At 35.6% G+C, this 17,500-nt stretch overlaps 1 protein-coding gene across 1 annotated transcript; it reads right to left on the bottom strand.

Annotated features, from left to right (window-relative positions):
* Positions 1 to 387: 387 nt before the first annotated feature.
* LOC112554574 (fibrillin-3-like) lies at positions 388 to 17,203 on the bottom strand. The gene is made up of 28 exons (XM_025222413.1): positions 17,011 to 17,203; positions 16,568 to 16,819; positions 16,066 to 16,270; positions 14,574 to 15,679; positions 13,822 to 13,941; positions 13,352 to 13,477; positions 12,665 to 12,793; positions 12,141 to 12,263; positions 11,721 to 11,984; positions 11,249 to 11,365; positions 10,779 to 10,907; positions 9,897 to 10,019; positions 9,486 to 9,731; positions 9,192 to 9,308; positions 8,874 to 8,990; positions 8,229 to 8,345; positions 7,231 to 7,353; positions 6,716 to 6,979; positions 5,960 to 6,076; positions 5,324 to 5,437; positions 4,762 to 4,874; positions 4,181 to 4,242; positions 3,571 to 3,716; positions 2,784 to 2,880; positions 2,571 to 2,584; positions 1,807 to 1,932; positions 1,388 to 1,440; positions 388 to 1,134 (listed from the first exon to the last, which is right to left on the bottom strand). The coding sequence occupies exons 1-28, from the start codon at positions 17,120 to 17,122 to the stop codon at positions 1,084 to 1,086; spliced, it is 4,683 nt and encodes a 1,560-aa protein (XP_025078198.1). The 5' UTR covers positions 17,123 to 17,203; the 3' UTR covers positions 388 to 1,083.
* Positions 17,204 to 17,500: the final 297 nt, after the last annotated feature.

Consider the following 17,500-nt stretch of genomic DNA (forward strand, 5'->3'; position numbering starts at 1 on the left):
TACTCTGTACGTAATGTATACAGTATGTAAAGAGTCTATGCGTAGTATCTTAATCATACATAGTATGTATTGTGCGTAGTATGTATGTAAAGTGTCTGTGTGGAAAGCAGGTACTGAGGAAAGGCGCAAATAAATACTTTAAAAGTATATCATTGGAGCCACAATTTTTGGATACACGTAATGCTTCATTACGATAATTAAAACCTAACTGGACACTGAAGATAACACAATGACAAGCCTTTGTTGAGATACCTTTAAAGAAACTTGTTTGAAGCGGGACATATTTATTATCAACATAAAAAAAGCATTTTTTATAAAACAATTTTAACAATAAATCAGCCATATGCCATATGCATACTTATTTATCAACACAGTCAACTTAAATCTTTGGCCTCGAAACATAAAACACGCAACAGTTCAGTTTGTTCACCGCCCTATATGTACACGTGTATACATTCTACAGAAGTTATAACACAATTTGTTTTTTACAGTGCTTATTGTTAAGTCTTACTCATCTGTTCGGTTTTCCTCTACACATCTCTCTATTTATTCAAGATAAATTCATCTATAATTTATTTCATTTTCAAAGTCAATGTCACTTATAAATAACACAGATAACTTTGACGATAAAATTGATCTGAAGAACAACGAAAACTCACAGAAGCATCACACGGTCTTTTTAAAGATCCTGTATGATTATGTGCTATAATAAGTAATTATATTAAAAACTGTATTTTAGCGTCAAATTTGATTTGTTAGCTCCTTTTGACCTGCTCTGTAGATATCCGTCTGTGAGCATTGTAAAAGCAGGAGAACATGCTAAAAAGCCAATTTATATCAACAAAAGCAGCTATATATTTTTATATTTTCATTTTGTATGATACCCGACAGTACATAATTTACTAACAGTGTTATTTAAAAAGTATCTTGTATGTATGATGATAAATTTTGCTGGTTTTTGCAATCTGACATACTAAATACTAAACAAATAATATTTTGAAGAATACTAAGCTATAAAAACCACAAATTTATTGAAATGAACTTCCAGGTGCAGGATTATTCAAGCAAAACTCTTAGTCGTCATTATGTCAATCTTACTCTTGGTATTGTTGAAAATGCTGGCTGAAGAGTGTCCTGCGACAATCAAAGACATATTCAAAGTCAGCTTCAAGAAATCTTTAAGTATACACATGCCATATAAACACGTTGTTCATCTGTATTCATCTATTAACGTAAAAACTCTAGTAGTCAAGGAAACATGTCTGAGAATTAAAGAAAAGATGGACGACACAATGAACGCATAACTCGCATGTTATTCTTTAAGTGAGTACAGCAATTTTGGACAAAATGGCGGTGATGACCACCTATCAGTGAACATGTAACTTACATAGGCGTGAGCCTGACTGGAACTGCGACTTCTTGGGATCTCTTCAGTGGAAGCTACAAATTAAATATTTTATATTTATTTAAAACCCATCTTTCGTTTCGTAATATTTCTTGTGTGAAAGGAAAAGTGGTCTTTCGTCTGACCACATAGAAAATATTAAACAACTATCATATAAAGTAATCAAAAAGTGTAGCCATCTCTTTAACTATTGTTTACAATCTTCGAAGTATTCACAAAAAGCGTAAAATCTTACAAATATATTCGAAGTCCACATTCGCAAACGGTTAATTTCCTATCTGTTTGGTTGGTTGTTTTTTTTTTTTTTTTTTGTGGTGGGGGAGAATTTCGAAAATGGTAGCGTTCACGTTATTGTAAAAATATACATTCTGTAAATTCGCAGTACTCTGGCAGGAACTTACTGTTGTTTTCTGCTCTTTTGGAGGTTTTGCGCTTGTGTCTGACAAGACAACATGACACGATCAGCACCAGGCAGATACCAGCAGGAATGCCAACAGCAAGAGAGGTAATCAGAACCCATGATCTCGCTGAAGTTAACAGAACCGTGAGACATAACTGTGTCAATTCATACTTTCTCACAAGTTCATTGCACAAATTGTGCCAACATAATTAAATTCAACCCCAACAGTCTCATTGTCAAAAAAACCAAGAAATCAAAGAAAATGTAAACGACAAAAAAGCGTAAAAAGTGAAATACTAAATGCAGCTTAGAGCTGCACTAGAACTTTTCTTTGTAAAGAATGTATTTTTCAGACGTTCTAAGCCGCCATCTCAGGCATAATATAAGCATGATTATTCGTATAATATAAATATATAAACATGAGGTAGCGTTGACTTGGTGAGTGTCTAAACTAGTGTTTAATAACTACAATTGTCAAAAGTTATAAAGCCCTTTATAGGATAAATTGGCGCTGCATACTTAAGAAGGACTTGTTTAAGCATTCATTCACATTTCCTCCCAGAGCAGACGTCTTTCGCAATGTTCAACATTTAACAGATGTACAGACAAAATTTCCAGAGCAAACACTAAAGATTCGTAAAAATCACACAAGCTAACTTATCATCGTACTAATAAACAAACAAACAAATAGTACCTGTTTAAATAATGATTAAAATTAAAAGAAAAATGTAATTAAAAAATTGAAGGGTTATCAAAAGTACTCACAATTTTCCACGGTCCTGCAAATAAGAAAATGTGGTCAGTTATTATTACTTCATTAAAAAAAATAGTATGAAAGCTTAAGTGGCACATTATTGCAGTGTTTTGTTTAGTGCGATAACTTATTACTTCATGAAATATCCATATTCTGGGTTGGGCCAAGCGTCTTTATTTACCTGGTTTGTAAGAAATGTCATTTATTAACTTTCCTAGGCTAACCTGCATATAGGCACTTCTGCAGTAGAGTCACATTCCGTTCCTTCTCCACAAGGACTGATGAGTTCAAAGAGCTCACATTTGGACTTAGACTGAGCAACTGTAAAACACACGATGGCAAATTAATGAAAAAAAAAATGAGAAGAATGATCAATATTTTCTCTTTAAAAAGAATAGCTGTCGCTACATACATGTCGCTCAGTTGTTTTCCGAATCGTAATTAACAACTTTTGTTAACAATCGTATCACGATGCTTGAGAAAGATCGTTGGTATTACACGACCTTCATTAAAAGCCCGGAATATTTACATTTCTATTTTGAACTTTATTGCATATAAATGATTTAATAAGATTTTTAAAATTGATTTCGCTTTTTCATGTAGTTGTTTTGGCTGCAAAAGAATTGTCTCAAAGTATTTTGAAGATATCTACTTAATAAAGGCTTTTCTGAAAACAAATAATAAATATATGTGTTATAATGACATGCAAATGATGGCAAATACAAATTTAAAAATATTTTACGGCTGCTGTAATGTGGTCTTGCAGTCACTGAGCCCTAGTGGTTCAGGTGATCGGGTGTTATGTTGTCTATCGGATTAATTTTCCTTTCTAGTGCACGTAGAAGCCAGGATACACATTTGAAAATGTCATGGTAAATTAAACAGCTCCATATTTGATGCATTAATATCAATGAAAGTAAAAAGAAAAGAAATAAAAATAGTCGAATTGTGACTATACAAAATATAAATTAATGTTCTACGAGTAAGTTCAAAAGTTCTAAAGCTACAAACGTTTCTGTTGGACCGCAACTTGCACGTCGCCAGTTTGGTTGCTGATGGTCAGCCGGCTTCCGGTCAGATGGAGCATGGCGACAGTCAATGATCCAACAGAACTGCTCTTTGCAGTGACAAGACCGTCAGCAATGACACTTCCAGCTCTATAACAATACAACTTTAATTTGGTAAATTTGCTAATTGAAGCATAATTTTATCAATATCATTAAATAAAATGTTATAATGATTGTAGAATTTAATTTAAATCTTGTAATTTAAATAATACTTGTACAAGCATAATTAATAAAACTTTATAAATGAAATTTAATAATAATTTTACAAATATAATAAATAAAATTTATAAACATAAACAATAATTTTATAAATTTGATTATACATATTTTTATTTATATAACTAAAATGATTTTAAGCAAAGTAAATAATAATTTTCCTAAAACTTATAATAAAATTAGAAGAATAAAACCAAACTTGAATTATTAATATTCACTTAAATATGGATTATTAATGGCTTTCTTCCTTCTTGGCTGTGTTTGGATCCAGATTACGTAATTGCAAGAGAGCTTGGCTGCTTGGGCAGGTAAAATTTTTGGTCATTCTGCAACTTTACCTGAGTTTGGTGACAACGAAGGACATGAACCCGACAACATTTGTACTGAAGTACTGCGTCAGCTGTGAAGAAGCAGAAACCTTTTAATGAATCGGCTTAATCACGGTCGTCAAGAAAACAATTAAAATCCTAACTAAAAGCATAAAACTTCCATATTCTGTTCTAAATTCTAGCTGAATAATGTAGCAAAGAGGACAACTCTAAATTCTTTTATCAAGAAAAACTGTTTTCTTTCAGTTTTATGGCTTAAAGTATACCTGACTCTATAAGCCATTACTTTTAGAGTATCATCAACCTAAGTATTTTTAAAATTACATAAGTGACAAGACACAGTAGCACAAGTAATATACTGCAATAAAATACCAGACATGCAAAGTGTGTGACTGAACGTTTTGGTAAATTTTTGAATTTCCAGGGGCTCATTGAACACAGAGTTCATTTTCCCGACTAATAACTCTAGCGCTGAAAAATGCTTATTACATATGTTTCTAAGGTATTGTTCTTAAATAAATGATCATATACACTTTACTAAACAGATTAATTAATTTATCCAGTGTTAATGCCTGAAGGGCTTGACTTACCGAATTCGTGACAGATTCGTTCCATTTCTGGTATTCATTGCTCTTCTCATTTACCAGGTCAGATACATTGACAACAATGTTTATAGAAATAGTCAGAGCAATACTGGTGATGGCTGTGAAAGATAACATAATAATTTTGTGACTGTCCTTATTTCAACTGGCTGATAGCATAAAATGTTAAATACTATGTAAAGCATTTATAAATGATAAGAAATTATTAATGTATTATAACTGACACAGGTAGCACCCACGTTAGCATACGTTTATTAAAAGACGGAAACAGAGATAGCAAGAGAAAGATTTCAGTGATAAAAAAATTGTCAAGCAAACTTTTGAGCAAACGTGGAAGAGTGAATTTGAGTGTAGATAACGGTAGATGTATCTAGCTTGCTGGCTCCCTCGAGTTCGCTGATTTCTATGCATTATTCTTCAGCGTATTTATTTTCAATTGCATTTTGAATCCTAAACAAGAGGCATCGGTAAATTTATATTTGCCAGTTTCAGACACTAAACGATGCCTGTCAACAAAGTAAACAATTAGTTTTAGAACTGTTTGTATAACCTTCGCATTTCCCATTTTCCACAAGCATGTATCCGCTGCTACAGGAACAATAGTAGTCTCCATCGATGTTGGTACATAGCTGGGTGCAGGGCGAGTTGAGGCATTCGTCCACATCTAAATTAAAAAAGCAAAATGTTTGAATGCATTACATTTATAGCATGTTGTAATCATACACTTACACATTTACGTAGCATATTTAACTTATTAATAAGACTACTAATACAATTTAAAATTGTATTTAACTAGAAAAAAAACTTCAAAAATTGAACAGATCGGCTCTTATAGTCAGTTTTCTTTGTAATAACCATTAGTATGACCTTCGCAGTCTTTTGTTGCCGAGTTAATTTTGAATCCGCTGTAACAGGTACACGTGTAGCTGCCTTTGGTGTTGACGCATCCTTGGCTGCAAGGCGAGTTGAGGCATTCGTTGATATCTGTTGATTGGAGGTTTTAAATTAAACATTTACATGTAGCTTTGCGGCATCAACATCAGTAGCAAACATTAACAGTAAATATTTAACTTTCAAGTGCCAATAAAACTATGGTCGCAAGATTTTTACTAAAGTATAAGAATTTTTTAAATGAGAAAAATTGGACCTTAAAATGTCTTTTATTTGTAAGAACCATTAGTATGACCTTCACAGTCTTTGATTGTGGTGTTAAACTGAAATCCGCTGTGACAGGTACAGGTGTAGCTGCCGTTGGTGTTGTGGCATCCTTGGCTGCAATGTGAGCTGAGGCATTCGTCGATATCTGAGGATTTGAAGTTTTAAGTCAAATTTTGTATAAAACTGTGTGGCATCAATACTGTTTACTAATGCAAGGCTGCAAAACGAGCTGAGGCATTTGTTCACATTTATTAAAAAAGTTAAAGTGCCTTACAATTACCATATGTTAGCATTACACAGCTTAACATTCACGTAGCAATACTTATACTTTGTCCAGATAATAAGAAGTAAGCGGTTGGGGTTTTTTTCCTTCTGGTATGACACTTCATGTAAAGCACATGTAAGAAACTTAACTGCAGCCAGACGTTCGTCAAAAATTAAATATTATCTTATTTTAATTTGAATATTTTTATGATCAGATTTAATTATGGTGATGATAACGATGAGGATGATATAATGAGGACGACAACACGTTCCATTTTGCAAGTTGTACTGCATTACAGAACAATATTTATTTAAATTAATGACAAAAAAGGGACATTTGTTTCCATCTATGGTTGTCGTAAAAATGTAGGTCTTTAAAGCACTTTTTGTCTGCGAGTGGATCTAAATGTTTCATTTAACAGAAAAAAGAGTGATGCACGGACGGACAGCATGACGATAGGACGGGTAAATAAATGGGACTCTCTTGCAGACATACAATGGGTATGGTTCTCTAGTTTACCTTCACAGACTCCAAATTGGTCTCTCGAAAAGCCCACGTGACACTCGCACTTGTATCCACCAAGACTGTTGACACAGACCGCGTGTGTCAGAGTGCAGTTGTCTGTGACATTCTGGTTCTGACATTCGTCGATGTCTGTGTCACAAGTGTTTCCTTGCCAGCCAGGTCTACACACACAACCTATCTCTTTGTCACATCGTTCCGCTCCTTGTCCACAGTTACAGGTCTGGGTGCAATTCTCACCGTAGGTACCATTTGGGCAAGCTGGATGGAATGAAAACGATGAGCATCAGCGTGTACATAACAGTAACCCCTTGCGGTAGAAATTGAAACTTTAAAAAAACTTAGAATACAAGAGAGGCTTATATTAGGATACAAACACCACACAAAAGCAAAGGAGCAACGACACACTCACAAGCACAACTATATATGCACGCCTACTTGCACAACAAACACACGACAATGAATCAGCAGGTTCATTCCAAAGATTTCATCATTTCAGAGATAATACTAACCCTTGCAAGTCTCCCTATCCACATCCAGCATCTCACCAGCAGGGCAGCTACAAACATACCCTCCGTCTGTGTTGTTGCAGATACCAGTGCACCGTGCAAGTCCGTTGGTACACTCGTTTATGTCTGTACATAACACAGAAACATTAACAAATTAGGTACTCTAATGTGCCTTAGACGTGTTGATTTTAATTATTAATTCATTGACCTATATTTTAGTCGTAATGATTTAATATTTAGATATACAAGTAAGCTAAACACTGCAAGAAAAATGATAATAACTTTTAAATATGTCACAGTCTTGGCAAGTACATCTGTTTTCATTCCTCTTCACTCATTATGTGCACTGTGCAATGTTTATAACAGCAAGGAAGTCCTAATTCATTTTTACTTACACATGCAAACACCTATGCTAACAAACATGTATTAAAAAGAGTGAAATAAAGATATCCAAAGAAAGGTTCCAAGGATAAACAGAGTTTATAGCATTTTTTCAAGAAAACGTTCAAGAGTGACTTTGAGTGGATCTCGCGAAAATGTAGTATCATATATGTCTGACTGGCTGACTCTCTGGTGTTTGGTGGCTTTGATACTGTTTATTTTCTGTACGAAATAAATGTCATCTGGAAATTTCGATTTACTTGTCTTCAGACACTAAACGATGCCAGGTCAACAAAGTACACGACAAGTGTGAGAACTGTTTGTGTAATCTTCACATTTCCCATTTTCCACAAGCATGAACCCATTGTTACAGGTACAAGTTTAGCTTCCATTTGAGTTCAGACATTGTTGGCTACAAGGTGAGCTGAGGCATTCGTTCACAGTTAAGCAGTTGTAGCGCCTCGCATGTTCGTATTACACAGTTGAACAATCACGTAGCAAATTAAACGTGCTACTACTTCTATATCTGCCAATTAATTTACTCAAGTATTAAAGCTTACAAAGTAAGGAAAATCGTTTTTAATAAATCTTTTCTTTGTAATAACCGTAAATATGATTACCTTCACAGTCCTTTAGTGTGGTGTTAAACTGATATCCGCTGTTACAGGTACACCTGTAGCTGCCGTTGGTGTTGAGACATCCTTGGCTGCAAGTTGAGTTGATGCATTCGTCGATGTCTGTTGATTTAAGGTTTTAAATTAATTATTTGCATGTAGTAAGATAAAAAAAATTGGGTTATGGTTAGTCTTGAATTGATGCTGTCCAAGCATTACAGTTCAAGCGCTATATAAATAATTTTGTATTTCTTATTATTCATGTTATTTATTTAATAATCAGTCTGAGATGGCGCCGGAGAACAGGGCGACACTATGATAGACCTGATTATTATTTCTTTTGTTCTTATGCCTGTTTCATCATGAAATCAAATTTCTACTGCAGTGTCACTAATAAACAAATTATTAGCTTCGTGACAGCAATATTAATACAAAATATAAAAAGTAAAATTTTAAGCAGTATATTTTAAGTGTTAATAAAAGTATGGCTTAAGATGAATGATGATGATAATGATGATGAGAAGGAGGAGGAGGAGGAGGAGGAAGTGGAAGAGGAGGAGGATAATAAATTTATTTAAGTATTAAAGTTTATAAAGTAACAAAGATTTTTCTCTTAAAATATTTTTTGTATGTTATAACCGTCAGAATGACCTTCACAGTCCTGGAGTGTCGTGTTAAACTGATATCCGCTGAAACAGGTACACGTGTAGTTGCCGTTGGTGTTGTGGCATTCTTGACTGCAAGGCGAGTTGAGGCATTCGTTCACATCTAAATAAAAACACAAGGTTAAAGTGCATTGCATTTACAGCATGTTTGTGTGACACAGATTAAACTCTTTTAGGTAGCTTATTGAACGTGTTAATACAAATTTGGATGCAAATTAATTTTGTGCTTAAGCAGAAAAAAAAACTGTGAAACTAAAAGATCGGGGCTAATATATCTTTTCTTTGTAATAACCATCAGTATAACCTTCACAGTCATTGAGTGTCGTGTTAAGCTGATATCCACTGTTACAGGGACAGGTGTAGCTGCCGTTGGTGTTGAGGCATTCTTGGCTGCAAGGTGAGCTGAGGCATTCGTCGATATCTAAGGATTTGAGATTTAAAATTAATTATTTACAAGCAGCTTTGCTACATGAATATTAATATGAAACATGAAGAGTAAAAATGTAAGCAAAATATTTCAAGTTTTAATGAAACAAAAGATGCATGTTAATTCTTTTAAGTCTATCTTTTATTTACAATAAACTGATAACAGTGTGACCTTCACAGTCCTGGAGTGTCGTGTTAAACTGATATCCGCTGTAGCAGGTACAGTTGTAGCTGCCGTTGGTGTTGTGGCATTCTTGGCTGCAAGGTGAGTTGAGGCATTCGTCGATGTCTGTGTCACAGTCTGTGCCTTGCCAGCCAGGTCTACACACACAACCTATTATATTGTCACAGCGCTCGGTTCCTCGTCCACAGTGACAGGTGTGGGTGCAATTCTCACCGTAGGTACCATTTGGACAAGCTGGAGGGAATAAAAACGATGAGCGTCAGTGTGTACACTACTGTAACTCCTTTTGGGGGAGATTGAAATTTTTGAAAACGGAGAATACATGAGAGGCTAATGTTAGAATACAAACACCACAGAAAAGCCGGTTTTATATCAAAAGTCAGTCGAGACAGCACTTACTCTTGCAAGTCTTCCCATCGGCATCCAGCTTCTTACCAGTGGGGCAGCTACAGACATACCCTCCGTCTGTGTTGTTGCAGATATCAGTGCACCGTGCGAGTCCGTTGTTACACTCGTTTATGTCTGTAAAATCATAGCATAAATACAAGCACCAATTAAGCCGTATATTAACTACTTTATTTTGCCCAAGACGCGCTATTGTTAATTGTTAATTTATTCACTTTTTGGCCGTAATAACCTAATTGTCTATTACAACTATGTGAAACATTCAGATAAAAATAAGTATTGCTTTAAAATGTGTCATGATATTTACAAATACAACTAGTTTTTTTTATCTTTTAAGAATGTCATTAGACGGTTACCTGTTTTCAAGAATTGGGAGTAGCAAGACTCTATCTCACCAAAATCAAGTAAAGTTTATTATTAACAAGGTGGAATAGAACGGGAAACGGTAATATTAGACCTAAAGGAAAATGTTTTCACAAGAAATAGTATTTGTAATTTAAAAATTTAACTTGGTTTTTTAAATCAATATATCATTTATTTAGTCATGAACCACAGAGTTCATGTGTATATACATGTGTATATTAAAAATAGGAATATAGGATAATTATAAGAAATTTTTTACACAGTGCGCTTAACAAAAACAAAAGAAAAACCGCAGAATACACTTAAAACACAGAAAGGCCGAAAGAAATTAACAAAAATACAGACACAACAACACTGTATTAAAAGGACCAAGACCTCATAGCCAAGACAAGATGAAGAAAGGTCAGTCAGAAGAATTCGTCTGAATTTTTGTTTTAAATGATCTTCTGAGCTCCACGGTTAGACATAGAACATATTCTATCATATTGTGTATTTGTGTCACGTGGCTGGTACCTGTACACGTGACGCCATCGTTGTCCAGGCTGTAGCCGGAGTTTTTACAGGTGCAGCGGTATGACCCAGGTGTGTTGTGACATTCCTGGGAACATCGGCTTACGTTGTGGTCCGAACATTCATCCACATCTGTTCAGAAAGTCTAGAATGCTTAGACACATGTGAATGTTAACATGAAAAGATCCCAATAAACATTCCTACAAATAAAAAGAAAACGGTATCACAAGGCATCAGGTCAATACAAAGTTTGCAAGGGATGACAATGCCTTCACTTCGCCTGATACTTTAAAATGGTGAAGACACTTTGCGTGCGTGCATGGGTATGTGGCTGCGTTGGTCCTTTAGTGGGATGTACCATTCTATACATACGAGAAAGTTCTGACGAGGTAGATGCCGCATAACAGAACAAAAAAAAATAATACACTGAATTGCTTTTTCTTTCCTATACGAAGAGATATTAAAATACCTACCATTGCACCTATTTGTCGTTTGGTTTAACACAAATCCAGCTCTACAGCCGCACTGATAGCTACCGATTGTGTTCTTGCAGTCTTGATCACATGAATTCTTCTCACATTCATCAATATCTACAACAAGGATTTTTAAAATCTTAAGCGAAGACAATGGAATCGAGACAGAAAGTAAACCCTTCATTATCTTTAACTTAATATCATGAAATCTGAGAAAGGAACATAAATCCGATGCTGCTGCTGCTACTTATGATGATAATTTATAATGTCTATAATTTATAATGAACTAACTGAAGAAGCTGCGCATCAAAGAAGGAGCGGAAAGGACGAGAAAAGTGTGGATAAACAAGACTTTATTAAGATCCTTGTCACGGTAATTTGAATTAAGTACAATGATAAGTAAACAAAATATGGAGCACTCAGACAATTTTCCTCGCTATTTAAAATGTATTTGAAAAAGATTTATAGTCACCTGTGCAGGTGTGATTGACATCTTCAAAGAACCCTCTTGGACATTCACATCTGTAGCTTCCAGGAATGTTGACACATACTTTTTTTTCACCTGCGCACTGCTGCATGGTGGAATTATTTTGACATTCGTTTATGTCCTGCGTGCACTTGTCTCCCGTCCAGCCATCTTTACAAACGCAACCTGTTCTGACATCACAATGATCGGACCCAGCTCCACACGCACACTCGTGGGCGCATCCTTCACCATATGTTCCGGGTGTACAATCTGTACCCGTCATGAAAAATCACAGTTTAAACACAAACGTTTTGTTTTGTTTCTCATTTTATATATTTGTCGGATATTTCTACCACTGTCACAATGAAAACAATAACGGAAACTATGGAAATATCAAGACATAACGACTATTGCAGCATGTCTTACTTGTACAGGTGCGGTCGTCCTGATCAAGTTTCATTCCAAGTGGACAAGAGCAGACAAATCCTCCAATTGTATTGTTGCAGGTATGAGAACAGTTAAACTGCCCCAGAGTGCACTCGTCAATGTCTAGAAAAGATGAACGTCAAACTTTGAGTCCACAATACTTGTACAGAGCTTCTCAACGACGATTGATATATTATATCAACATGTATAGATACAAATACAACACAAATCTTTAAAGCGCTGATTATTTAACAGATCATAAAAATGATTTAAATGTGAAAAATTTAAAGATACAAAGTAATTTGAGATTTGAGGATATAAGCGAGGGATACTCTGGACTGTAGCATTGATGGGAGAGTCTTTAAGTCTCTTTTGAAGAACTGAACACATTAAACTCTGTGTAGCGGTTGGGAAAAGGAATAAATTCTGCAGATTTAAAAATACAACTATTATACTTTAGCTGTAGCAACCCGTGTAGTTCCTCAAATAAACAATACAATAAACAGCAGAAAGCTTTGGATAACCTGTACAATTCTTGTGATCTGGAGTAAGATCGAAACCGATGTCACAGATACAGACTGGATTGTCGTATTCGTCAAGTGTGCAGCCGTGTGAACAGATTGTCATGTTGAAAGCAGAACACACATCCTGAACTACAATAAGAAAATTAATTGAAAATGTGTTATCGCAATGCAGAACCACTGATATGTGTGTGGAGTTTAGTTCCTACATATTTTATATCAAAAGTTAAAAAAATATGTATTTGGGCCACGAGGTTTATATATAATCTGATGACCAGGATTAAACATATATCTCGTCCAGAGTATTTTTGTTTTTTTGGCTTTGAAATACTGCTTATCTCCTCCTAATAATTCTTTTTTAATTTGGAATAAACAAGAAAATTCTGTTTACACTAACGCTCGTTAAAAAGCGAACAAATATGTAAAGTTTTTTTTTTTTTTTGCTTTTTTTTATTTATTTATTTTTTTTTTTTGGCCTTTTCTACGTTTTTTGTTCACAAAGATACTTTCCGGCATCACATAGGATTATTTTCCTCAAAATACGAACTGTGCTTCAAAGCGCCATTGTACTTTTAAAGTGAAAAATTGTTTAAATTATACCATGACAATGAAGGCACAAATGTAATTGAGGTATATCAGAAATATCAAAAGAGGAGTCGACGGATGAGAGAAAGAACAAGCAGAAAATACCTTGTACACATTTTTTCCTATCTGTTTGAAGTTGGTAGCCGTATCTGCACTGACAGTTAAACGAACCAGGGACGTTGATGCACAGATGTTGACATCCTGCTCTTTTGGACTGACACTCGTCGACGTCTGACGTGTGCAGGCAGGAAAAACCACATTTCATTGTTTGAGACGATTAGTACTCATTTTACTATTGCTTTTTACGATTCAACTGCAAATTATTGTAAAAGTCTTAGCTACATGGCTAAATGGCTACATCTTTCCTTGCAATGTTGCAGTAAATGTTTTGGCCTAAATTTTAATGCAAAATTTTATTATAAATTTCTTTTGGTGTTAAAATTAGTGCTTGATTAAAATCTGCTATTGAATGATTAAATATTCAAAGAAAACTGCAATGTATTAAAGCATGTCATAAACCTATGTAGTTTATGTGCGATTAGGAAAAACTAACAATACATGATAACATATTTTACCAGTGCAGTGATCACCAACTTTCATGTAGCCTTTGATACAGGAACAGTAATAGCTACCCGGTGTATTGTAACATTCTTCAAGCTCCTCGCACGGGAACTTAGCTGTACATTCGTTGACATCTGAAAGCCGATGTTTAATTAGGATAATAATCATGATGGTGACGAATGACTTTCCTCAAGAATCTCTCGGTAATTTTAAAATTAACAAATAAAAACAATGTTCAAAGTAAACATACATACAAACACTGAAAAATTACTACGTATAGTACTATTTTATAAGTTATTATATTTAAAAAATCATCATTATCTTTCAATACTTTGTTAAAAATAGCAATAAAATTATGGACGTAATTTCCGTTTTATAAGGAGCTCTGGTACCAGCTCATTGATCTAAGGTAAAATAGTTGTACTTTTTTATCTACAGAACTTTTTTTCCTTTTCCCAACCGCTACACAGAGTTTAATTTGTTCAGCTCTTCAAAAGGGGTTTAAAGACTCTCCTATCTCCAGTCCCGAGTATCCCTCGTACATAACATCAAATCCCAATATTTTTCATTATCATCCTCACTTTTTGTCTTTAAATTTTTCACATTTAAATCATTGATCTCATTGATGAGGAATATAGAAACACTGAAAAATGTCCTATTAGTTCAAAAGAGCCATCGTTATGAGGTCAATTAATGTCATGTGCAAGAAAGTATATTCTGGCTTGTGTTTTCAAAGGAAGAAAACTATATGTGCAAGATTAATTACCAGTGCAATTTCCTTGTCCGTCATCTTGGTACCCAAGACGGCAAAGGCATGTGTAAGAACCAAGATTATTGATGCAAATACGCTCTTGTCCACAAATGCTTGAATTCCCTGCACACTCGTCTATGTCATCTTGGCACTGACTTCCAGTCCATCCATCTTGGCATATGCAGCCCCGAACCTTGTCGCAGTCTTTACCGCGACCGCTGCATCGACAGACCTCGTGACACCCAACGCCATAGTGCAGGTGTGGACAGGGAGAACAGGTTCTTCCATCGTCATTCAACGTGTAACCTCTGTTACACGAGCAGGAGAAACTACCATCGGTGTTTGTGCATACCTGGGTGCAGATACTGTCATTGCATTCATCGTGGTCTTTACACGTCTGATTGTCCTTAGAATCCAGCTCATAGCCTGAGTCACAAAAGCATTCTGGGATGCTGCTGTTGATAGAAGGATCCTGTTTTACTCTGCAATTCTGTGAGCAGCTACTGGACTGACAAACATCTTGTACAGAAAGATCTTTGTTGCATTTTTTGGTAGCTTCGTCGTAGATGTAACCCTCTTCACAAGCACATCGATAACCACCGTCGATGTTGAGGCATGTCTGTGGACAGTCGTCACTGTGTTCTGTACACTCATTGATGTCACTACAAGTACGGTTATCGTTGTTCAGGCGGTACCCCTGCTGACAGTAGCACAGGTAACTTCCATAAGTATTTTCGCACAACATTTCGCAATGGTGAAAACTTTTATCATTGCATTCATTTACATCGGAGCACGAGGTTAGGCCATTGTTAACAAAACCTTGAGGACACGTGCTGCAGTTGTACCCGATGTCGCTATTGCCTTGTTTCTCCGCCGCAATGTCCGTGCAGTTCTGTAGTGGGTGGCAGGGGTTAACTGCGCACCCGTCTTTGTCGAGCTGACAGTCATCACCAGTCCATGCCGGCTGACACTCGCAAATCGCGTACCGGAAGTAAAAAGTACCTGTGGACTGTCTAGTTTTCGCCTCATTGCACTTGCCGTGACCGCTGCAGCCGGAGCAGACTATGAGAGGAACAGACGTGGAAGGAGACCGTCCTCCTTGTGAGTCAACAGCGTACACACTGTTGAGAAAAAGAAATGGATAACACCATTCAATATTGAAAAACCTTAAATCTGTTATAATGGTTGCTCATCTAGTTCACGCACACCACAATTATTTAACAGCGATTTGTGTAGGAAAAACACAATATGAACGCTAGTATATGTGTCAGCACTTACGTCCAACAACTCTGTTGACAAAATGTTGAGTAGTAAATAATTGATATATGATATACGCAATTTATACTTTAGTTGCTATGATACAGATTTTACTTCGGCTAAAGAAAAGAAATTAATTATTTTGTAAACTGTAATGTCGTCACATTAAAAATATTTTATATGAAGCAAAAGTAAACACGCTGTAAGTAGTACCAAAATAAATAGCTATCAGATCGTTTCAATGCCCTACCTTATCTGAATGCTTTCGAATGTTGTAAGGGACACAGTCACCATTCCATTTGAGGAATTTATTTTCAAGACGTTGCTGTGCTCTTCAACCAGATGAATAGTCACTTCATCATCATCGGCATCCCGGGCTCTGACAGTGAACTGTGTTGTCTGATTTTGCTTCACAGTCACGTTCTGAGGAGTCGAGATGACTGGCAACGAGTTCTCTGTAAGACAATCGCTCATCTTTCAATTGAAAACCACGGATTTTATCGTTACAGAAGTGGTAAAAGTACATTCTTTAATATTCAATATTTTAGAAATGATCTATTTCATCCAAACCCCATTACATTTTTTCCGTGTGATAAAATTGCGAACATTTTTTTTATAGTTCTGTTCAAGTTAGTTTTCTTCTGTATAAATCAAAATGTTATCATTCTATTGCAATATTTTATTTCAAAACAGTAATGAAATCATGTCTGTAATTTCAGTTTAATAAGTAGTTCAGGAATCATTCAGCTCACTGATCTGCCTGAGGATGGTCTCGGACTGGTTACGAAGACTGGACGTCTCGAGGGCGAAGTCCTGTTTCCCGGTTGCGATGTAGTCGTAGATGCAGGGCTTGTTGTCTGCTCCACAGGCTTTAACAGCGTTGGATTGGTCTGTGGTGTGTGCTTCATCCAGAAACACTGGTATGAACTCAGGGTGAGAGTAGTCGCTAGGTCCCATCTTAGGCTCGTAGTGCATCACCGACATGTTCCTATCTGTGACCAGCCCTTTAGTGCAGGCAGAAACAGCAAATGAGTGTAAACATAGAAATGTTGGGATGTAGAACGTTTCAAATGTTTATACATTTAATAATAGTATTTTTATTTTTAAAAACGCATAATTTCTTGTTTAGTGTCAACAGAAGTACTTGATACATTTTATTTGCTTATCATATTTATGTTATATATATATATCTTACATTTTTGGGAAAAATTGTAGAATATTTCACTTTCACTTAAATTATTGCTGAGTATTTCACCGCTGGGGAGAATGAAATCGTCGCTGTTGTTGCCATTGAAGTTTCCCAGCATTCCTTTTGTCAAGTTGCGAAATGTAATCGGAATTGAGAATCCGACAGAGAGTGCTTGCAGTCGTACTGACACTTGTATTCCTATTCCTGTAGGAAGGCCCATTTCAAGACAGGTTGGGATATGTCAGTGTGAGAGACTTCACACAACAGCCATTAATAAAGTCTAATTTTACATTAAGCAGAGTAAACAGAGAGAAGATTTTGAGGCCAGATTGCAGTTCATGTCAACGCGAGCATTAGAAGATCAGAAAACGAGGGATTTGCAATAGTGACAACATTTAAGTAAAAAACAGAACAAAATTCATATACATAATCAGTTCTACACAATTTGAAAAAGATTAAAGGTCTTATTTCAGAATAATTTTATATAATCATATAT

The sequence above is a fragment of the Pomacea canaliculata genome, linkage group LG2 (assembly GCF_003073045.1).
Source record: "Pomacea canaliculata isolate SZHN2017 linkage group LG2, ASM307304v1, whole genome shotgun sequence".
Taxonomy (NCBI): Eukaryota; Metazoa; Mollusca; class Gastropoda; order Architaenioglossa; family Ampullariidae; genus Pomacea; species Pomacea canaliculata.

Excerpts from the sequence above, each read along its gene's own strand:
- LOC112554574 (XM_025222413.1), bottom strand. The coding sequence starts at position 17,122 with ATGCTGGGAAACTTCAATGGCAACAACAGCGACGATTTCATTCTCCCC. Across the intron at positions 16,820-17,010 it reads CTACAATTTTTCCCAAAAAT|GGCTGGTCACAGATAGGAAC; the intron begins GTAAGATATATA and ends CCTGCACTAAAG. Across the intron at positions 7,354-8,228 it reads CACACTAAAGGACTGTGAAG|ACATAAACGAGTGTACCAAC; the intron begins GTAATCATATTT and ends TGTTATGTACAG.